Consider the following 23,356-nt stretch of genomic DNA (forward strand, 5'->3'; position numbering starts at 1 on the left):
GGTAGAAATGCTTACCTGCCCTCCGGGCTGGGATGATGGAAGACGGTACTGGAGATACACAGGGACCCGCCAGAGCCCTGGGGGGCTCTAACGCCTGGACCTGGAGACCTGGAGCAGCTGGGCCGTGCTTGAAGGACATGCCCCCCAGCTTGTGTCCCCTGAATGACCTCTCAGTTTACCCCGGGTCCTACATGAGGCGCTTGATCTAGAGCATCCAGAAGTAGAGGAGGCCGGCCCAGAATCAGTGCTGAGGGAGGGGGTGTACAAGGCCTGCATGGCCCAGATTTATTCCTCCTGGGACACGGGGAAGCCTGCTGGCTCCTCCAGGGACACAGCTGTGTCTTCTTCATCCTCGAAACGCCAGACTCTGGCACAGAACGTGGCACCCTGAAAGTGCCCCATAAATTGTCTGTTGAATGAATGAATGAGTCCCGATCCCACTCCCAGTGGGGAGCTCTCGGCTCCATTGGCCGAGTGAGACCCTCGGAAAGCAGTTTCCAAGTCAGGCAAACCTGGCTTTGCATGTGGGCTTCTGGCCACATTCCAGCCTCTCTGGGCCTCTGTCTTTCTAGCTGTACAACGGGGAAACTACAATTTCTCCTCCGCAGGCTTGTTGTGGGGATTAAGGGAATTAATCGAATGCTTGGGAAGTGTGCAAAATACTGCCTGGCACATAATATGTATTATTATTTTTGGTATTCATTTTTTTCTTTCTTTCTTAACTGCAGTGGGCTCCAGTGTCAGGCTGAAAGTCTCTTGTGGCCTACAGTCACCTCTCAGCATAACCCTTTGAAGATAGCAATCAGATCCTCACCCTCTCTGTTAGTGGCTTTCCCAGGGCTGACAATCCATCCTGTCACCTGGGAGGCCTCAAAGCCCCTCCCCCCGTTGGACTCCTCCCTAAGCTCACAGAGCCTGTGTGGCTGCCAACATCTCTGCTGTGCCCTATTCCCTCACCCTGGAAGGCCTTCCTCCCTTGTCTGGGAGTGGCCGCCCCTCCTCCTCCTCATGCACCAGCTGTAAACTTGATTGTCACCAGCTCAGGGTGGACCTGTCAGAAACCCTGACTGAAGGAGGCCTCCTGAGTTATTCTTTCTCTCAGTGTTTTTATTTCTTTCCTAGCTCTCAGCACTTAATCTCTAATGACTTTCTTGGTCTCTTTGTTTAGTTTTGTAATTTATTTTTTGCCTTTTGTCTCTCTTTTCATGTTCACGGAGGAGTGTGACCTCCATGAGGAAGAGGGCCTGCTGACTTTCACACTGCTCTGTCATCGGTGCCAGAAAACGCCCGGCTCATAGTAGGAATTCAGTAAACATTTTTGGCCAATGGATGACTGAATACTGGGAAACTGAGGCATGAGATGACTTGACCTTAGCTGGTTGGCTTCAGACCTACCCAAGAACTACATTCTGATAGTATCTCTAGAGCTAACCCTGGACAGCCCGGTTTCCTGTCACTGACACTTGGAGGAAGGACAGTTTGACCCTGTTTTCATTCTAGAATTGAATGTTAGTGATAAAAAGGGAAGGCTGTCTTCCCATGAACGAGAATAAGATGGAGGATGTGGGGCAGGGCCTGGAAATGTGTGTGAAGACATCATTGAAGAGAGAACATTTTCTGTGTACCATTATGCCTTTCCCTCATGAATCTGTGGGTTCTCAGCCTGTTCCAGAAACTTAAAGGTACCAGGCTTTTAAATTTTCATGTCATGAATAAACATGAGGAGAAGGCATAAATAAATATTATATGATAGTAGAATGCCTGCTGTAACAGGCATAATGATTCTTCTGAACTGGTCCCAGAAAAGATCTATATTTTTATCACTTCCTGGAGAATTATACAAAGCTGAGAACTTCTATTAGATTCAAAGTATTTTTTTTTGACACATAATGATCCTTTTCAGATGCTTGACCTCTCTGAGCCTGACTTGGACCCCCTTCAATAGCCACTGCTGCTTGCTCCCTCAAGTCTGAGGACCTTCCTACTACTGTCTCCATGTGATGGTGGCTGTAATAAGTTTTCTTATTCCCCCCAAATCCTTATACCTAGCTTGAATTTAAAAGATGAAAGGCGAGATTATAACTTTCAAAATACAGTAAAGTCTGCCATGACATTTCTCTATCAGAGATGCCAACATTGCCAACATGCCAGAGATTTCAACATTGCCCAGAATCCTGGGAGAATCTGTCCCTCTAAATCCCAGTAGGCTGATTCCATGCCCAGTTCCCACCTGCAGACATATTCAGCTTTGTGCTTTGCCCCAAGAACACAGTAGTTGGCCATGGTCCTGCGATGCCACACTGGGACCCTTTCCTTGGTTTCTCTTACCCAGCCCTTGGTAGCAAGACCTCCTCTGCAGCCAGATCCTTCTTGGTGGCATGGCCCTTGGCTGTCAGGAGGCCCCTCTGGCTCATTCACTTATCTTGGGGCTTGTATGGCTCATCTGTCTCCCTTTTTTCTCTTCTGTGAGCCAGGGAAATTTCAGTCTTCTATTTGCAAGGCACAATATAGCTTTTTTAGCTGAAGAGCCTATTTTGCTCCTTTATCAAGTGAGTGGTTGACCCCTAGCGCTGAGCATGGGGCCTTCCTTCTCAAGGTCCCCTGGTTCCTCCATCCCTTAGAGCATGGACTTCACCCACAACACTGAACATTCACCTGTTTCTGAGTGTTTGCCTTCAACTCTGCTGGGTATGGATCTTGAGGAAGGTCGAAGCCCCCATGTCCCCCTGAATCATCCAGGGACTTTGCCTTTCTTCCCATCGTATGCTCCTCCAGATTGTCTTCCCCAGATCCTTCTAGGGCCTTCCCAATGTCATAACCCAAAAACATCCTTCCCTCCCAACCCCCACATTCAGTCACTCAGTCATCACATTTCCACTCCAGCCTCCCCAGTTTCCCTTCTCTATCCCCTCTGCCACTCCTCAGGTCAGAGTCCTGTCCTGCGTGTAGCTCCTGGTCCCAGCCACCTAACAGAGCTCATTCAACAATCTTGGGAGCCTCCTTTCTTTCAAGTTCCCTTCTTTCAGAACATCTCAATTTGTAAACATGCCCTCATTCCTGTGGTTTTTTGATTAACATCTGTCTTCCCAACCAGTCTGGAAGTTCCACGAGGGGAGGAGCTGTGACTATTTTTACTCATGATAAAATCCTGAGCTTGGGCTTACTCTCCTCCCATCCTTTCCAACCCATCCTTCACACAGTTGCCCCAGCACACTTCCCGAAGGCAGATATAATCACATCTTCTTTCTGTTAAAAAGGTCCTAGCAGAGACTAACACCCTATTAGGACTCATTTCCAGAATCTGGATCCTCCTGGGTTATCTTATGTGATTTTCTCTTGTTTTCCCAAACTCTTGTTGACTGGCAGTTCTTCAAAACTCCTCTGCTCCTTTACACCTTGCACAGGCTAGAACACCCCCCTAGTCATCCTCCAAGACCCTCCACGGCCTTCCAGGAAGCCATCCCTGACCCTGGCAGGCAGAGTTCAGCACTTCCTCCTGGCTGTGCTGCCCAAGTACCCTTTGATGATGATCAGGTGGTACAATAATTGATGCCATTTCTTCTAAATGCTCCCTTGTCTATGCATTCCACAGAGAGAGGAGGATTGTTTTATTAATCTCTGTGACCGCAGGACAAACACAGAACTTTGTTTGGAGTAGTTGCTCCATAACGGTTGTCGAACAAATGAGTGTACTTTGGAATGAAAACCTACTTTATCCAGGGGGCAAACATAGGCTGTGTATTTAGAGATGAGGTATGCAGAGCCATCAGGTTCTCAGTGATAACCACATTTGAATTCAGTATGTTGTTCTTTAGAATTTAGTGCCACAGGAAAAAAAAAAAGAATTTAGTGCCACAAGAAAGTGACTCAACTGTTAAAGAGATTCCCCCTCCACTTTAGAGCAGAGACTCTGCTGTAGGAGTGGAGATCCTGCTCTTGGGAATCTCAGGTCAAAACGTGGAGGGAAGGAGTCATGCAGATCCAGGTTCAAATCCTCTTCTTGGCTCTGGGATCTTGGGCAAGTCTAGAGTCTCTCTGAACCTTAGTTTTCTGGTAGTGTCTGTGTCATCCCACTGTTTGGAGGATTAAGTGAGAGAGCAGATTATGTGTTTATTATGAGTTGTTCAACAACAGGGTGATGTAGCATTGGTGGGGCGAGGGGAGGCATGTGTGGGCAGGGTCTCCAGGAGCTTCTCTCCTTGCCCCAGGGCCCCTCCAGATTCATAGGAAGGAGGAGCTGGCTTTTCTGTGGCCCTGGAGAGCAGAGTGAGCTGAATCAGCGCCTCCTGCCTCTGGTGGCCATATGAATCTCTCCCTTTATAGAACGTGCAAATTTTCCATAACTGTCATGGAAAACGGAAGCTTCTAATTTTGCTTAGCACTGCTGAAACTTCTTCCATTAAAATGATTCCTGGGGAGACAGAATAACCTTAGGAGAAGTATTATTTTTGATTAGAAAAGTCTCAACCCAGCTGTGCTATGAAGCTGACTCCAGGACAGCCTGGTAGAAAAGACTGGCTGGCTCATTTTTGATGGGACAGGCCCCATATTTAATGCCCAATCAGAATTAAGTAGAGGAGGCCACGTTTACCTTAAGGGGAGACCAGGAGCCCAACGTGGGTCATGAGACCCATGTGGTGTCAGAGAGCCCATCACTTCCCTGCTCTGGGTCACCTCCTTGCCCCCAGTCCCTCCCACTTTTCTCTGTGTACCTGTCCTGCCATGGTCACAATCAGAGTATAGAGAAGGCTACCCCTTTTGGATGCATTCTTGCCTGGCTGTATTTCATCCATGAGCCAAGTTCTCTCTCTCTCTCTCTCTCTCTCTCTCTCTCTCTCTCGTAAGCTCCATGCCCAGCACAGAGCCCAACAGTGTGGCCTGACCTCACAAGATCAAGACCTGAGCTGAGATCAAGAGTCAGATATTCAACGGACTGAGCCACCCATGTGCCCCTGTCTCTCTTTTTCTAACACTGTAACTAGAGTTCTGGAACCCCACAGTTTCATACAGTTTCTAAGCTGAAAATCTCAAAACAACCCCCTCAAAAGGCAAATCCTCTTTGTCTACTGACTTCCATGGTAAAGTCAAAGATATGTTCCTAATAGGAACAAAATTCCTAACAGAATCAAAAACTTTTCTTAAAGAGTTCTTCAAGAAAGAACACTCTTGGGCAGGTTGCTTAGTTTTCTCTCTGCTTCCTGACCCTCATCTTGGGATACTTGGATTTTGTACTCTGAGAGCATAAAACTTATCTGAGTGATGTCTCTTCCTCCTGTTTGGTCATTCACAGTTTCTAATAGAAGCAACTTGGAGATAATGAGCTGCTGGCAGGTGCGCTGTCTGTCATGCCCAGACAGGCCCAGCTCACCAGCCAATGACCCATACACTCACATCCCTTTCCCCCTTTAGCTAGCCCCCCTGACACAGAAGCATCTGAGAAAAATAACCCAGACCTCTGAGAGCACCCTTAGTTCTGAAGTGGATGGAGCCTGCTGACAAGTTGAGAACTGTTCATAGAATCTAATCCCAGAGCTCACTCCTTGCTGGTCTGCCTTCCTATTCTGCGGAGCCTGAGAGTGTACCAATAAGACACTCGGGTTAACAAGCCCTTTGTTTTTGAAATGCACGTGGCAGAGAGTGGCCTCCGTCTCTCCATGTGAATAATGATGAGGTTTGGGTAGTATCAGCGTGTGTCGGCATGTAGCCCTAAGACCACCTTCACAGAGTCACCCCAGTGACTTGTTAATGCAGATGTCTGCATATTCAATTAGACTCTCTCGGGGGTGGGGCCTAGGAAGTCCCCAGAGTAGCCATTTCCCCAGGTGATTCTGGTGTGGTTTGGGAACCACTGATCTCGGTTAAGACTCTTTATACTCTGGGGCAGCCCAGGTGGCTCAGCAGTTTAGTGCCGCCCTCAGCCCAGGGCATGATCCTGGAGACCCAGGATGGAGTCCCACATCAGGCTCCCTGCATGGAGCCTGCTTCTTCCTCTGCCTGTGTCTCTGCCCCCGCACCCCCCCCTCTCATGAATAATAATAATAAAAAAGACTCTTCCTATTCTGTGTTTATTTATACTGGGGTAGAATTAGTTCAGTCTATTTCCTTCTAACCCCTTCACGGAGGTCTGCTGGATGGAGGGAAAGGGAATTTGGGGTGGGGAAGGAAGAATTGGGACAGATGGGGGGTTAGAATAGGGATTGGCTGAGGGCTGAGGGTCTGCAGTGGTAGAGAGACTTTTTGCCTCTTTTGTCCCAGAATGTCCCTGCCCCCCCATCATTTGGGACAGCACTGTAATTTTGTGGGATTCAGGTGGAATGGCTTTTATGACCTGAACTGGGACTGCACCCCTACAGCGAACAGGGCTCTCCTGGGGGCTACAGCCTCTTGGTTCCTTGAAGTTGACTTTCAAAGGGGACTCCTGAACCCACTTGTCCTTGAACATGGCAGGTATGGGGCTGGGGGAAGATACCTGCGGGTGCACCAGCCCAAATTTCCCTTCTGTAGGACTGAGCCTCCTGACTCTGTAGAAGCAGATAAGGGACCCATCTTACCCTATAAGCTCAAAATTCCACAGGAGAGAAGCACCCCCTGTGGGAGGGTTGGAGGGAAGATGCTGAGCTAGAGCTAGGCAGGGTGGCCTGGGGATGGGCTGTTCTGAAGCAAACATTCACCTGAGAGGGGTCATCTGACTTTATCACCTGCATAGCTGGCATACAGAATAGTCCTGAGTCCCCTAAAGCACACATCTCATTCATCCTACCGTGGCTTTTTGCTGATCAAAGATCTCTTACGGGGACATGCTCTGGGGAGCAGTCAGAAGGTAAAAGATGACATTTATAAAAATCCATTCTTTCCTCTGCACTTCACTGCTCTATCGACTGTTTCCCTGTTCAATCACACCATCATGCAGCTGCATGTCCCATTTTAGGAACTGCCAAAGCCATAAATATCCTGTACTTTCTCCATCATGCTCACTGCCGCCACAGCTTTTCTTCCTTTCCCCATCCTGGGGGCCTGAGTCCTCTTTGGTTGGGTCCCTGGTGCCTAGAAGGTTTTTATTGGGTTCCCAGGACTTGGAACAAGCCAACTGCTTTGCTCCTTTCTTCTGCTTTTGTCTTTTCCAATGGCTTTCCTGATCCCAGAGATTCCCTCTTTCATTTTCTTCTGTGTCCTGGCACTGACCTTCTGAGCACCTGTGCACCAGGTCCCCAGTGAGGAGTAGGATGAGGGATTGCACAGAACACCCAGGATGGAGGAAATGGAGCACAGGTTCACATGGTCAGATTTCCAGTCCAATGTTTACCCTGCTGCCCGGAATCCGGCTTTGTCTCCCCTATTCATCCTGTCATTCTTGTTCAGGAGGAATTTAGTGAGCTGTACAGTGTGCACAAGGCATTGTGGGAGACTGGAAGTACAGGAGGTACATCAAGGCCTTTGTTGACTGACAGCTTGACTGTCTTTCAGCAACAATGCATCCTATGCTGAATGGCTTCATCTAGCAGATCCAGAGCAAATTTGCTTCTGGGCGATTCATACTTACCTCATTCCTGCCACAGCTAATCACTGAGTATTGGAGTAATAGAAAGTAGTCTGACTGATTCAGTGAAATACTTGGCCTGATCTGGACAAAGTTCATAAGTGAGGCCACTGCTCAGAAAGGGTCCCTTAGAGCCAGATCAGTACATAGGTGTCTGTGCTTGCACCTTATCCTCTCTCCCCTATTCCTCATTCACCATCTCCATGATCATCACTGCTACTCCCTGAAGCTTTATTGTATGCCAAGCACTGTGTTCAGTACTGTTTCTTCTTATGGGATCCTTAGAACAATCCTGTGAGGTTGGCCATCTTAGTATTCTTTTTTTTTTTTTTTTTTTTTTTTTTTTTTTTTTTAATTTTTATTTATTTATGATAGTCACAGAGAGAGAGAGAGAGGCAGAGACACAGGCAGAGGGAGAAGCAGGCTCCATGCACCGGGAGCCCGATGTGGGATTCGATCCTGGGTCTCCAGGATCGAGCCCTGGGCCAAAGGCAGGCGCCAAACCGCTGCGCCACCCAGGGATCCCCCATCTTAGTATTCTTACCTCAGAGCTGGGGGCATTGAGGCCCAGGGGATTTGAGTGCTTATCCAAGGCCACACAGCCAGTGAGAGGAGAGCTCAGACCTGAACTTAGTCTGTCTGAGCCATGGGCTGCTGTGGGCTTAGGGCAGAGCCAGGCCCTTCTCAGGTGCACTTCTCTGCTCTGGGCCAGGCACCTGCTCTCTGTAAAAACAAATCACTTCTCTGCCCCACAGAGTAACAGTGTCTGTGGTGTGGCAGCACCAGGGTCCCACTCTTCTAGATAGCTCCTGTGGGCAGGGCAGCATAGCACATGGTTCTGAGCTGAGGGCATATGGCACTCATTGCCCTTGGTTTGGGTTCTCAGAGGTAAGCACCTTCCCCTGATGGGTGATTTCTCCAGAAGAAGGGTAGAGTAAGGTCATGCTGGGAGTCGCTCAGGAAAACTGTGTGGCCGGGCTCAGCCATTTTCACCGGCAGGGTAACAGATTCCAGGCCACTCAGGGTTCCTTGGGCCCCCATGTCAGGAGTGCTAGCCCTGTGGGTCCCAGCTGCTGTGCTTGTGCCTGGACACCTGCCTGTCCTTCCTTAAGATTCTGGTGGGAGCTTAAAGAAGGCAGGAAGATGTTCTGAGCCTGGGTGCACTGGGGGAAGGACCTCGACTGGAACTACAACCACCCATTTATTCCTAAGGGTGTTTATGAACAAGGCAGGAAGTCATTTCCATTTTACAGGTGAGGACACAGAGGTACAGATATGTCAAGTGACTTGGCTTAAGGTCAGGAGCCAGGGGGAACTCGGGTCACCTGACCTTCTCCCAGGCCTCCAGGAGACGGCCAGCACCCTCTGCAGGGGTGAGCCCTGGGTGCCAGGACACAGGTTCCGTGAGCTCCATCCCCAGCCCCATGTGGAGGCCGTGGCGGCGTCGTGCTCTGCGAGCAGCAGCTACTTCTGGCCATTGATGGCAGTGGCCTGCCAGAGCCCCGCGCACGCGCCTCCCGCCTCCCCGCCTGGCTTTTCCCTGTTGCCGCCGAGGCGCGCGATGCTGCGGACCTGCTCCGTGTCCCTGCACGTACCGGTACCGGTACTGGCTCGGCCGGCAGGTGTGCGCAGCTGCTGGCCTGCACCTGCTCGCACACCGGCCTCTCGCGCTGGGTGGCTGTGGCTTCCCCCGGTGTCCCCGAGGTGTAGGCCAGTCCACATCCTCTGCGGTGAATTTGATTAATAGGAGACGTCAGGTGGGAAGGCTCCAGCTGGTAAACTGTCTCATTCTGATGGGCTATGGGGAGATGCGGCGTCTCCGTATAATCTCCCAAGAGAGAGTGTCGCGACCGGGTTGTTCGTTCTGCTAGATGGTGGCCAGGTCAGAAATACCTCCCCCCCTCCCCCGCCGACTTCACTTTCCTTTTTCCTTCAGTCCTCTGGCATTTGGATCACAACTGCCTTTCTCCAGTGAAGCACGGGCATGCAAGATCTGCCCAGGGCTCTGGTTTCTAGGCAGCACAGTGCATGCAGTGATAATAGTAATAGTACCCCTTTCACGTATCGAGAATATGTCGTGGGGCTGCTGCATCATCTCACTGAATCTTCATACTATCCCTATCGAGCAGGTATGATTTTTATCCTCATTCTAAGGATAAGGAGACTAAAGCTCAGAGAAGTTAAGGAACATGCTCATGGCTGCACAGCATGTAAATGGCAAAAATGAAGATTTAATACAGCTTAAACATTGGGTTCTTTCAACTCCAGAACATGAACTCTGAGCCACCCGTAAAGAAAGTTGCCTGCAACTTGTGGATACCAAGGAAACATGAGTCTCTGCAAGGAGCTGCCTGCTAGAGACTCCTAAGGATTGCGGGGGGGCCCAGAGAGACCCTCCGAGGAGAGCCCTGGGGTACTCACGTTGTAAACGCTGGGTTGTACTTCGCACCTCGGTAGTAGGAGTAGAGATTGAACATCCCAATCATGAAGGCCACAAATACCATGATAAAAATGACCATGAACTTGAAGATATCTTTCACGGTTCTCCCCAGTGAGATCTGCAGAGGCCCAAAACTTTCGTTGGCCGGCAGGATGTAGGCAATTCGAGAGAAGCTCAACACAACAGCAATCGCATACAGTCCTTCTGATATGATCTGAGGGTCTGAAGGCCACCACTTGTCCCTGGCTGTAAGAAAACAATCTAGGTTACTTACTGAGGTGAGGAGTGGACAGGGTCTGCTGTGCTGACTGGTCTCTGGTGGAGAAACCAGTTATTCATCTTTAGAGGTGTCAGACCTCATCATTGCCATTCCTGCCCTTAAAGTTCCTCCCAATACACAGAAGGGCCCATCTGCTGGGAACACCCTACCCTCCCTTCAAGGGTGCTTCATTCACACTCATCCCTTCAAACTCTGGTCAGGTGTCATCTCTCTCAGGAAGCCTTGACTCCTACAACTGACCATGGAACTGACCATGCTGCTTACTATTCTGTCCTTAAAAAAAAATTATTGATTGATTGATTGATTGATTGATTCATGAAAGAGAGAGAGGCAGAGACATATGCAGAGGGAAAAGCAGGCTTCCTCCAGGGAACCCAGTGTAGGACTTGATCCTAGGACCCCCAAGATCATGCCCTGAGCCAAAGGCAGATGCTCAACCACTGAGCCACCCAGCTGTCCCCTATTCTGTCCTTCTTATCAGTGTTTGAACTCCACAAGCAGGGGCTATCCCATTCACTGGGAAAGCATCACAGGGAGGTGGTGGGGAAGAGTGTGAGCCTTGGAGACAGACAGACCTGAGGTTGACAGTGGCCTTTCTACTCAGAGGCTGTATGACTGTGAGCAAGTCAATTAACCTTTTGGAACCCAATTTTCTCCAATTCTAAATTGGGGATACTATCATCAACTTCACAGAGCTTTAGTGAGGATGCAATGCAACCAGATATGCAAAGTGCATAGGGTCTGGCATACAGCACATATTGCTAAATGTTTGTTAAATGACTGAAAGAAATACCACAAGTTTGGGCTGGCCACAAATCAGAACAAACTAGCCCTCTTGAGGGCTGGGAATCTAAAGGATCTTGCCTGAAAAAATGCTCTTGAGTTTTGTTTCTCAGACAGTATATGTTTGGAAGCTCTGCGTTTGATCTAAGGTCTCCAAAGTGGCGACTGGTCATCCAGGTTTGCCATGACAGCCCTGTTCCAGGTGGCGAGAGTCCTGGGATCTGTTCTGGGCTATAGAGTTTCTGCTTGTGGTCTCTGGTGAGGGTCTGAACTGCCCTGCAGCAAAACAAACCTGTAAAGTGTTCCTATGGCACAAGGGATGGCATTCATCGCTCATAAGGCTCCCTGCTATGTGTCAGGACACACTGTGGTTCTCTGATAAGGGCAACATCTTCATCCTAGGCAACCCGTAACTGTACGTGGGTGTCTGCAGTTGTCACGATGCCAGGGCAGGAATATTACTGAAATGCTAATACCCTGCAATACTCCAGACAGACCCGTACCATGAAAATTGCTCTGCTGAAAAAGCCAAGAGTCTCCCCGTTGAGAAATGCTAAGTGAAACTTAAATTGAGAAACATCAGAAACTGAAATTAGCCCTTACGCATACATTAGCTGTAATTTTAGTGACAGCCCTGTAGAGTAGATATTATTATTGCCATTTTAAAGATTGGATTAGGGGTATGGGGTCCTTTTCATAGGCAGGTAAATGCAGATAGCAAGGAGATTACATAGCAATTCTTGGCACCCCAGGGGACATGGAAGAAGAGGAATTTTAGCCTTTATTTTCAAGGCTGGACTGTGTTAAACAATTACGATAATAAAGAACAGTACGAAATCTTTCGTAAGGGAAGCCAGGCTTCTGTTTGCTACAAAGTTTCATGTTGTGTATTCTAAATTGCATTTGGAAATACAATAAAATTATAGACTCTATGTTCTCATCAAGGTCATAACTTAGAAGTCCAGGAAAGAGAAGTAAGGAGAACAAATTATGTTTTTCCAACATACCTGTCAGCCTCCAAGGATAGATAACACATTTGGGTAGCATGAAATAAGATTTGGCTTCTACAAAAAGACACCAAAAAGGAATTTCTTTCCCCCCTCTCCTATAATCTACCATATTAAACCTCAGCTGTAAGAATAAAAGACACTTCTATTATCTAGTAGGATGGATTGAGTTGTTGTCAGACCCTGGTGATCAGGTCAGGACTTCTAGTGAAAAAGTGTTCTACTTGGATTGGCCTGTAAGAGTTATGATGGGTGTAAGAGCAAAGAGCAGTGTGATGATTCAAAGGGGCTTTCTTCTTTTTGGAGCTCTTTCCATCAGAAAAATTGTCCAATCACAGCCTGAAAAACTGGAATCTGCCTTTTTGGAGCTGTAGAGGTTGGAAGGCACCACCGCCTGGCTCACCCACAAGGGGGCTCTCTTGCCCCGCAACTGTAGCACAAGGGAGCACCCTGAGCCAAAAGAATTCCAAGGGCAAAGGGTGAACCTCAAAGCAAGGGCAACAACGTACAATATTTAGCAGTTGGGTGAGACCCTAACACAATCTTTAATAAGAACAGAAGTCACAGGTGGACAATACTGCACCCTGAATCAGGGCATTAAGATAATTATCCAATTTCGTTATCGAGATTCTCTCATCTTTCATTGATGAACGCTGAATGGCACAGAGGGGAAAATATACAAGCCCATGTGGCCTTTAACACATCTGAATTTGCTAAACCAACCAACAAAGAGTGAACGGTTGGTAATACTAGGAGACTCCCCATTTCTCAGGAGGTGTTTCCTTACCATGTTTACATGTAGTATAATTTGCGTAATATAATTTATATCCAGTGTGGGTAGCAACTCAACTTCTGTGTTAAATGGCCAGCCCTCTGCAGCTCATTGCGTTACCCGACCATAAACATTCTTTGGTCACAGGAGCCATGTGACTTCCTCTAACTTTTGACACTCCAACCCTTCATGATGTAGCAGCTGCCATTAATGAATGCCTATTCAGTGTCCAGCTAATTTACTGGTAACAGTAAAAGAAATCTGTTTCTTCTCCCCACTTATCTTTCTCTTTTAGGACAGAAAGTACAGTGTTAAACCCACTAGGCAGTGTTGATCACAAGTATTACCATTTAGTGAACATTTACTGTTTTCAGAGGACAATGCAAAATTCATCATATGCACTATCTTACTTAATCTGTAAAACGAACTTTCTGACATGGGTATTATCCTGGTGTTACACATAGGAAAATAAAGGCTCAGAAAAGTTAGGTAAACAAAATCTCAGAGTAAGCTATAGAAGTAGGTTTTGAATTCAGGTGTAACTCCAAAGCCTGTGAATATAATAAGCCCTGGGCCATTTTGCACGGTTTTCAATTCATGGGCCAAGGATCCCTTGCTATCTAAGGCATTGCTGTATTTCTGAGAACACTGTGAGCCCGGCTATGGACACCCATTTCATCATCTGTAAAAAAAAAAAACAAAAAAAACAAAAAAAAACAAACAAACAAAAAACAGAAAAGACTCTTTTTGTAGGCTTTTTGCAAGGATTGGAGTTTACCGTATAATATGTCTATACAGACCTAGGACGTCTGTAATACATGGATGCTACTTCCACTGTTCCTAAAATTTCAATCTACTACCTCACATTGGTGGTTTGAAAGAATTAAGGCATCTCCAAAAAACTGGCCATAAGGAAAAAACTTTTGAATTGGGCGTTCAAGGGCCTATCTTTGCACAAAACTTAGGGATCCAGTACAAAACATTTCTTCCATCTCTACATTTCCCCTTAGCGCTTCTGGATCCACATTAGAAACGAAGATCTTTCTTTAAAAAAAAAAAAAAAAAAGGAAAAAAAGCAGCAACCTCCCAGAAATGTTCTAAGAGCTTTACCAAGACAAATCTATCCTTCTTAACACATAAAAAAATTTATTTCTTGTCGGCACTAATTCCACGTTCTAATCCGCGGGTGGCGCGGCTGGACAGGACAGTTTCGGAGGGGGAGGGGGGGGGGGAGGGGGAGGGGGAGGGGGAGGGGGAGGGGGAGGGGAGGGGGCGAGGGGTCACGTGGGTCGCTCCAGGGGCCGTGGCCACGCCCAGGGCGAGGGGCGGGACGCGACGGAGCCCCGCCCCCTGGCTCACCATAGGTGAAGTAGGCCACTTCCGGCGGAAGCGAGACGTTGTGCAGCGTGGCGTCCTGCACGTGCTGGTCCACGTACAGCTGGGCCTCGCTGGCCTTCAGGAAGGCCATGAACCTGGCGGTGAAGGAGGCCACGAAGATGGACAGCATCCCGAAATCCAGCAGGTTCCACAGGTGCAGCACGTACTCCCGCGGCCCCTCCTCCCAGATTTCCTTGCATTCGGACCAGATCATTCCTGCGGGAGAGTGAGAAGTTAAGACTCCTTCTCCAGTTCCCTTGGCATTTGTGACCCCCGCAGGCACCGCAGGCACCGCGGGAACCAGGGTCTGAAGGTAAATGTGAGTTCTTGAGAGCTGGGGACCTTCATAGCCAGCGGCAAACAGAAACTGACTGCAAAGGCAGGTTAGGAAACAGGAAGTCCTCAGACCACGTGAAGACCCGTCAGCTGCCGCTCTACAGATAGGCCATCGCCAGAAGTGAGGAGAGCCTTCTCATGCTCCCATGGATTCTCTTGGAGGCCGGTAGGAGAAATACAGCGTCCCGCGTTTGTGCGTTCTACGAACCGAAACGTCATGATGACTTGACATTTCATTTAGAACCGGATGATTCCACATCACTTGCCGTCAGGGAAATACAAATCAAAACCACAATGAGATCCCACCTCACACCAGTGAGAATGGGGCAAATTAACAAGGCAGGAAACCACAAATGTTGGAGAGGATGTGGAGAAAGGGGAACCCTCTGGCACTGTTGGTGGGAATGTGAACTGGTGCAGCCACTCTGGAAAACTGTGTGGAGGTTCCTCAAAGAGTTAAAAATAGACCTGCCCTACGACCCGCAATTGCACTGCTGGGGCTTTACCCCAAAGATACAGATGCAATGAAACGCCGGGACACCTGCACCCCGATGTTTCTAGCAGCAATGGCCACGATAGCCAAACTGTGGAAGGAGCCTCGGTGTCCATCGAAAGATGAATGGATAAAGAAGATGTGGTTTATGTATACAATGGAATATTACTCAGCCATTAGAAATGACAAATACCCACCATTTGCTGCGACCTGGATGGAACTGGAGGGTATTTTGTCGAGTGAAGTAAGTCAGAGAAGGGCAAACATTATATGGTCTCATTCATTTGGGGAATATAAAAAATAGTAAAAGAGAATAAAGGGGAAAGAGAGAAAATGAGTGGGAAATATCAGAGAGGGAGACAGAACATGTGAGACTCCTCTAACTCTGGGAAAGGAACAAGGGGTAGTGGAAAGGGAGGTGGGCGGGGGGTGGGGGTGACTGGGTGATGGGCACCGAGGGGGGCACTTGACGGGATGAGCACTGGGCGTTATGCTATATGTTGGCAAATGGAACTCCAATTAAAAAAAAAACAAAACAAAAAACCCTAAATGAAATGTCAGGAAATTCAGGTTCAGGGTCGGGAAAGGGCTTTCTGCAGGTCCCACAGGTAACTCAGAACCCGGTGGTCCTAACTTTCTACATTTCTGTTGGTTATTTCAGGGAGCATTAAATTGGGGTTGTTAGTTTCTTCTTAATTTTGTTAATGACTTGTTGGATTTTAAAAACATTTGTCTTCATTGGTATGTATTAAGTAACGTAGAGGATATGTCAACAAAATGTTGCTAGTTCCCCACCTCGCCTCTCAGCCAGTTTTGTGAAGTGACCTAGAGTAACGGTTTGGTTTGGTGTGTATCCCTCTGTCCCTGCGCTGCCAGTATGGTGGCTGTGAATCACATGTGGATACTCAGCTCTTGAAATGTGGCTGGTTGAATGAGAGGTGCTGTATTAGACCATATCAGATATCAAAGACTCCAAAAAAAGTGAAATATCTCAGTTTTTAAAAAATCAGTCCTGTGTTGAAGTGACAGTATTTTAGATAATTTGGGTTAAATACTAATTTCACCATTTTTATTATGAGGCTACTAGAAAATTTAAATATGTGGCTTCTGTATGACTTGGAATATTTTTGTATTGAATACTGCTATTATCTGTCTCAATTGATTATTCAGCTAAATTGATTTAGGTTATTAAAACTTAATGATTTGGGCAGCCCTGGTGGCGCAGCGGTTTAGTGCCGCCTGCAGCCCAGGGTGTGATCCTGAGACCTGGGATCGAGTCCCACATTGGGCTCCCTGCATGGAGCCTGCTTCTCCCTCTGCCTGTGTCTCTGCCTCTCTCTCTCTCTGTCTCTGTATCTCTCATGAATAAATAAATAAAATCTTAAAAAAAAAACAACAATGATTCGAAAACATTTTTGAGCATTTACTATGTGCTGGACACTGTTTTGTGTATGTGTATATTAACTCCGTTAAATCTTTGCAACAACCCCATGAAGTACATCCTGTTAATCATTTTTGGAGTTAATGTTTCATTAGGTACAGAGAATTTTACTGTGCCCAGCTAGGAGGCAGGAGATCTGGAATTTGAAAATAGAATGTCTGCCCATGAAGCCTTTGCTCTTGACCACTATGTTATTCTGCTTCTTCAAGACATAAAGTTGGATTCAGAGCCAGTAATGTGCAGAAAAGAATGTTTTGTAAATGACATTAAGTCGTCTCTGTAACTACTCACACCTGGGTAAGATGTGATGCAGAACCAGCCGATTCTGTGCGCTAACTTAGCCTGCATACTTAGGAGGTTAATGTAGTAAGACAATTGCTAAGTGGTCAGTGAGTGAAACAATTTCACTCACCAACTACTCCCTCCCAAAATGTTAACACTGCTTGCCTCTTTTGGCACTCTCCTGGCTCCTGTGCATCAGAAGGAGGGCTTGCTTTCCCATAGGCTCCTGCCTCTCTCACTGCCCGGGCTCAGCCTTCTTTGTTGCTCCTCATCCCCTCCCCCCATCCCTTAAAGGCAGTTGCTTTCCAAGATTTCAGCCATTTTCATTTTTCCCCCTGATCTTGAGTAAGGGGGTCCACCCTTGCAGCTTTGTCTTTCAATTCCTTGTAAATAATTTCTGATTTTTCTTAAAAGCTTAAAAACTAAATTTTCACTGTGCAGAGAGACTGCTCTAAGTGAATGCCCTGCCAGGACTAGAAATATCACATATTCTAAGTTGGCCTCCTTGTCCTTCCATGCCTCTTAGTCCCACCATTATCCAGTACCCCCTCTCTTACAGCCCCGACTCCTCAGGTGTCATCATGACATCATCACTACAGTTCTGCAGATCGCAGCTGGTGGACTCCCAGATCCATCCCGCCCTCTCACTTTTCACTCCCTTCTTACCTCCTCAAAAACAGGTCAGATCATGGTCACTTCCCCCTCTCAACCCTAAGATAAAGTTCAGACTGCAGAGCTGGGCTGTCAGACCTTTCTGTGATCTCTGTCCATACATCCTGGATTTCAGCAAAGCAGGTCTTCCCAAGTCCCTCAACAGTTCCACTCCAGCTGTTTGCTTGTGTTCCCTTTTCTGTCTCCTCTGGACCTCAAACTCAAGCACACTGGCAGATGACCACATTATAATTCAGTGGCCTTTGGGGACTTAGCTGCCTACAAAGCCTGGAGTCAGGCATGATACTAGGAGCAGACAAACGGTCATGGGCACAGAAGCATGGCTGACTTGGTTACAGGCCCACATCTGCCACACTAGATCATTTCTCCTCTGCCCAGGGACAGTTTTAAGCAGAGTTGTCCCTTTTTTGGTTAAAGTGGTTCATTATATAAGAGGAATTGAAACTAAATATTTCTCTAAGGAGAAAAGTAATTTGAGAGAGTCTGTTTAGAGGAGTCATGGCTTTGATGAAGTAGATTCTAAGATTTACATGTCTGTGTCCAATCAGAGGCCACACAATAGGAAATATCCCAAAACATTGTAGGACTGTTAACAAGATACTTCCACTCCCCACCTTGCCTTATTTTTTCTTTGCAGACCACAGTTCTCAAGCTTACCCTTTCAGAATTTGTATGGTAATTCAGCAAAGTAATAATTTTCTTAACGCTGAAATTACTTTCAGTTGTGCCAGTTTAGATATTTTAGAAATGTTTTTAGAAAAACCATTACAGGCTGAAGGAAGTAATGTTTATTGCTTTTGTCTACCCTCAAATTAAAATTCCTAATGTCTTAGTGGAAGTGCTTTTAGTTTGGCACTAGGACAGTTGCAGGCTATCACTTAGGGCTGTCATTGGCCTTAATCCAATGAAGGATTGGAATCCAAGGAAGCCCTGGGTTCAGGTTCTAGCTTTGGACGCTTCCTTCATATTTGACCTTAGAAAAGTTCCTTGATACTTTTGGAGTTTTGGGGTAATTTCAAACACTAAAAGCTCTATGAATCTGAAATGCAAATAAATTGTTTATAGAAAACTGGCTTTTTTGACCAATATAGTAGCTCCTCCCATGGGTATTGCAAATCATTTCCCCCATAGTCAAATACACTCGTCAGTTTTACTAGATCAAATATTAACTCACCCAGGCTAATTTAAGTATTCCAAGGCCATGAGTAAAAGCAGGGGTTTGAGCAGCAGGAATGCTTAATGAAAAAAGAAATGTGTGAAATTGAGTACTTTACTTTAGTGAGTGAAATTAGGCCCCTAGCTTCCAGGGGGCTGAGGGTAGTTCAGCATTTTCTATCCAAGTTCTTGCCTCCAGCTTGTCAATCAGAGGAGTGTTTAGAGCTCAGGGAGCTCAGGGGTAAGGATGCTGGGCACTGGTGCCTCCTTCAGGCAAAATCCCCTTCACTCGGGGATGCCTGGAGCCCAGAGAACAAGGTCACTGATAATAAGGATGGCTGATAGTGGAACGAACGGTCTAGGAAGTGCCGGGAAGCCTTTGGGGAAAGGAGTAGCTCATTTGGGCAGGTTTTGAATAATGGCCTGCAGGCTGGTGAGATGGCGCTCTGTCAGTTCAAAGGGCCTTCACTCCCACCCCTGCTTCAGATGCTATTCAGAAGGGATCCCTCTTTCAGAATCCTGTGAGACTTAAATATGCACATTCTTTAAATGGTCCTGACCTCAGGGCATCCTCTACTCTGTCCCAGGGTCCTCAGCAAAGCAGACTTACCCCACCCCCTCTGAGGAGGCCTATGGATCCTTTCAGGTCAGCTTCTCACTGGGCCAAAATGTAGGTGTTCTGTGAACTCTCAGAAGGGCCAATATGCCCTGAGGCCCTGACATCCAAATACTATCTCAGTGGCGGGTCCTTTGCAACAAATCTGGGTCTCAGGCACATTTGGAATTCAGTTGTTTTCCAGCCGGGAAGATGATATTAATAGATTTAAAACTTTCTAACAAAACTCTTCCTCTTTCTTTAATTTTAGTAGCTAACAAATACTGTGTACTGCTAGGTGCCAGGCCCTGTGCTAAACACTTGAGCAACAGTAAACCTTCCTAGTAGCCTTCTAGCTAGTTAAACTGTAATTATCTTCACCTTACAGATGAAAAAACTTAACATACGAGAATGGTAAGAAAGTTGTACAAAAGCAGACAGGACTCTTGCTCTCCACTAGGCTGCACCTACCATGCCCTGTACTAGGCACAAACTTACTCTCATTGGGTAAGAACTCATCCACCCACTTGATAGACATTGTTGAGTGCTGATTCAGTGCCAGCCACCATTCTGGGGATACCATAACTGAGAAGAAAGCCTTTCCCTAGCAAGCTCAGTCTAGTGCTCAAGACAAATGCATCACAAGCAATAATGAATGTTCTAGGATGACAGATGCTGTAATGAAAATGGCCAGGTATTGTTTGTGGAGATAGAATGATAAGAACAGTCAGTGTTGTAATCATGAGACCCAGCACAATTCCTGGAACAACTTCTATTTGTTCACTGAGTGGAGTGAATTCATGGATAAAGAAAAAAACTCTCCTCAGACATTCAAAACAAATATTCCTTCATTAAAAGGAAACCAGCATGGTAAGCCGCTTCACTTGAACATCATGTCTTTCTTTTTGGAGGAACATTCTAGTTTGCAGTGCATGGAGAGGGGTCCCAGAAGAATGAAAGACAGTCCCAGAGTTTAAGCGACAAAGACTAGGGTGTAGGAAGGCAGAGGTGATTAGTTGTTGTGTGGTATAGTTCCAGAGAGAAGTTATACTATGCAAACCAGAAAACAAAACCACAAATGAAGTCCAGAAAACTACTTGCGGGTCCTTTTGAACATTTCCCAAACACTAAGTTGTAAATGCCCAGAGTAAAGCTCCACAAACAACAGCCAGAGAACTGCAAGCTGAATGGTTCCAGAGCTCACTGAGAGTGGAACGATGTTTGAGCTCAGACCATCCAGAGTTGAGGTTCCTTGTTGATTATCCAGGGCATTTGATAGAGATCCCAGATGTCTGTCTTTATAGTATAAGGATAAACAGTCTTTATGGTTAAATTTTTCCAGATTCATTCTAAGAAAGCTTGAAAAACCCTAAACTCATCTGCAGGTAATTTAAAAGCCTGTCAGAATAAAGGCAAACATTCTTTCAAGGAAGGTAACAAAATCTAGATGCTCAACAACATAACATAAAGTGTCCATCATTCAATTTCTGATTAAATGTCATTTTCTGATCCGTGTCAGGAAAGGATTAGGTAATAGAAGGTAACCCAGAACTGACAGAAGTGATGGAATTTGGTGTTAAGGATACCGTAAGTATGGATGATATGTTCAAGGATTTAAAGGAAAATGTGAACATCATGAAGAAGGAAATGAAAGAGTAAAAGAAGAGCCAAATGGAATTTCAAGAATTGAAAAATATAATATCTGAAAGGAGAAATTCACTCCTGTCTGGGATTAAAATCACAGACAATGCAGAAAAATTATCAGTGAATTTCGAGCACAGAGAGAAAAATGATTGAAAAAAAGAAAAAACTTATCTTTTAGTGATACACACAAAAACATTTATAGATGAAATATAAGCTCTGAAAGTTGCTTCAGGATACTATACTGTTGGGAAAGAGAACTCGAGAAGGTATAGATGAAACAAAGATTAGCCACAACTTGCTGATTGTTGAACATAAGAGGTTGGTCCATAGGGTTTATTATACTCTTGTCTTGATTTTTGCATATTCTTAAAATTATTCATAATAAAAGGTTTGAAAAAATTATCTAAATAAGAGAAAGTAGTTAGAATATGTCTTCTACCTGAAATATAACAGGAAATAGGTCAATAGAAATAAGTCCTCCCCTCCCCAGTACTTTTCATGTAACAGTCTTAAAAACTCAGCTTTGCTTTGATGGGCAAGAATTGGGAGTTGGATCCACTGTGCCTGCAGATAAATGCCTCCTCCTGGGACAGTGCCCTGACATCCAGGAAGAGAAATACGAGAACTCAGAAGAAAGTCATGCTTCAGTAGGAGCCATGAACATATAGTGGCTCTACCACTTAAGCGCAAGGGTGGTTGCACTCACCACAGTCTTCTCCCTGGGAGCCAGGTGGGGAAATGTGGTGCGTGAGTGAGTGGGACCGTAAATCCCCCTAAGTTTTTATCCATGAACTCAACATGTGAGTTATGGTGTTTTTGTTTTTGTTTTGTTTTTATATCTGTGTCTTAGTCAGTTTGGTCTGCTATAACAAAATACCACAGGCTGAGTGGCTGGTAAACAAGAGAAATTTATTTCTCACAGTTCTGGAGGTTGGAAGTCTGAAATCAGATGCCAGTGTGTGCAGGTTCTGGCAAGAGCCCTCTTCTGGGTTACAGACTGCTTGTTCTGCCCTCACACGGCAAGGAGAGAGTGAGAGAGCTCCCTGAGGCTCTTTTATAAAGGCGCTAATCCCATTCATGAGCATTCTGTCCTCATGACCTAATCCCTTCCCAGAGGCCCCACCTCCTAACCACTGTCACACTGGGGTTAGGGTTTTCCCATATGGATTTGGAGTCTTACAAACATTCTGTCCACTGCAGTATTAAAGTGTTTAGTTTATCCACAGAGGGCATACTACGGAGAATTGCGGTAGACCCTGCACTGTGAAAGGTCACAGGATTCACTCTGCGACAGGCTTTAATGTCTCTTTACAACTTTAGTGCCGGTGACTCCACCAAGTGAGCCCTTGGTCATAGATTGGCTGGTTGATGAAAAGCCTGTGGTGTGCTCTCTTGCCTCTTTCCTTTGGATCAAACCATTCTTCTTATCTCTTCATATTTAGAGACCCAGCTCAGAGATCTTAGCTCCCATCATTCTCTGCTTGGGCCGAGGACATTATAGGATGTTCTCACATAGTTCAACTGCTGTGGCTCCCTTAGGTTCTCTCACTTAAGCAGGCCATATGCTGGGCTGTTTTCAAGTACTTGTTCTTTTGTGATTTTGTTGATTGATGGCACAATGTACATTCTGACTGAATGTTTGTTAACATAAACATAGTGAAAATTATACCATTATTGAATTTTTGTGAAGAAAGCAAAATCTGGGGTGCATACTATTAGGGCAGTTTAATTAGTTGGGTACATCTTAATAGTGCAGAGTTAAAATTCTTCAGTTCTGTTTTCAGTTTTGTTTTGCTCAAAACATTCTAATCAAATTCCTGTCTTTTTGATGCATATATTATAATTTATTGATCAGGTTTTAGTTATGTACAGTGTCACTGATGATAACTTTTATAGTTTTTCATTTTTCTCACCATGTCTGATTTTTTTTATCATATAGTTTTACATTTTTCAGTGTAGGAAATAATCTATATCACATTTTGCCTATACAGTTTTAGCTTTTACCATTTTAGTTTATCTTGTTTGTTCCTCTTAATAATAGTTTTTAAGAAGTGGGCAAAAGAGAGATGGTCTTTCTTGACTAGTCAGTGGGGCAATTGGGAAAATTTCCTTGGCACTTCTAGTGGTAGACCTTGGCAGAACAAAGTATCACCACAGAAAGGAATGTCAGAACTTCACAATGTTCATTAATACAAAGCATGAGAAAGTGTTACTCCCCTAACTTTTTAGATTTATATTTATCATCTCCATTCTACTATACATTAGTATTCAGTGACAAAAATATCATTTAAGCTATGCAATTTTATACTCTTTTCTAGAAGCAGATCTTGATTTCCTAAAGCTTCTGGTAGACTGTAGTTAAATGATGAAAATATATTTTCCCATGCAAGGCTACTTTACCATCACTTTCTATACATGTATAAGGAAAAGCATGTAGCAAATTTCATCCAAACATCTCCTTCCACAGTTAGGGTTCATATTAAAGGACTGTGTGTCTTACACACCAGCATATATAGAAGTTGACTCTGGCTTCTTTGTTGGT

The 23,356-nt window shown here is 45.7% G+C and overlaps 1 protein-coding gene across 1 annotated transcript in view; it reads right to left on the minus strand.

Annotated features, from left to right (window-relative positions):
- The window catches only part of TRPC7 (transient receptor potential cation channel subfamily C member 7), a 144,052-nt gene that overhangs the window by 21,732 nt on the left and 98,964 nt on the right, over positions 1–23,356 (minus strand). The window contains exons 8-9 of the mRNA XM_038551660.1: positions 14,179–14,412; positions 9,959–10,223 (exon numbers count right to left, since the gene is read on the minus strand). Coding sequence (XP_038407588.1) covers positions 9,959–10,223; positions 14,179–14,412 — 499 coding nt within the window. The remainder of the gene's footprint in view (positions 1–9,958; positions 10,224–14,178; positions 14,413–23,356) is intronic.

This window comes from Canis lupus, chromosome 11 (genome assembly GCF_011100685.1).
Source record: "Canis lupus familiaris isolate Mischka breed German Shepherd chromosome 11, alternate assembly UU_Cfam_GSD_1.0, whole genome shotgun sequence".
Classification (NCBI taxonomy): domain Eukaryota; kingdom Metazoa; phylum Chordata; class Mammalia; order Carnivora; family Canidae; genus Canis; species Canis lupus.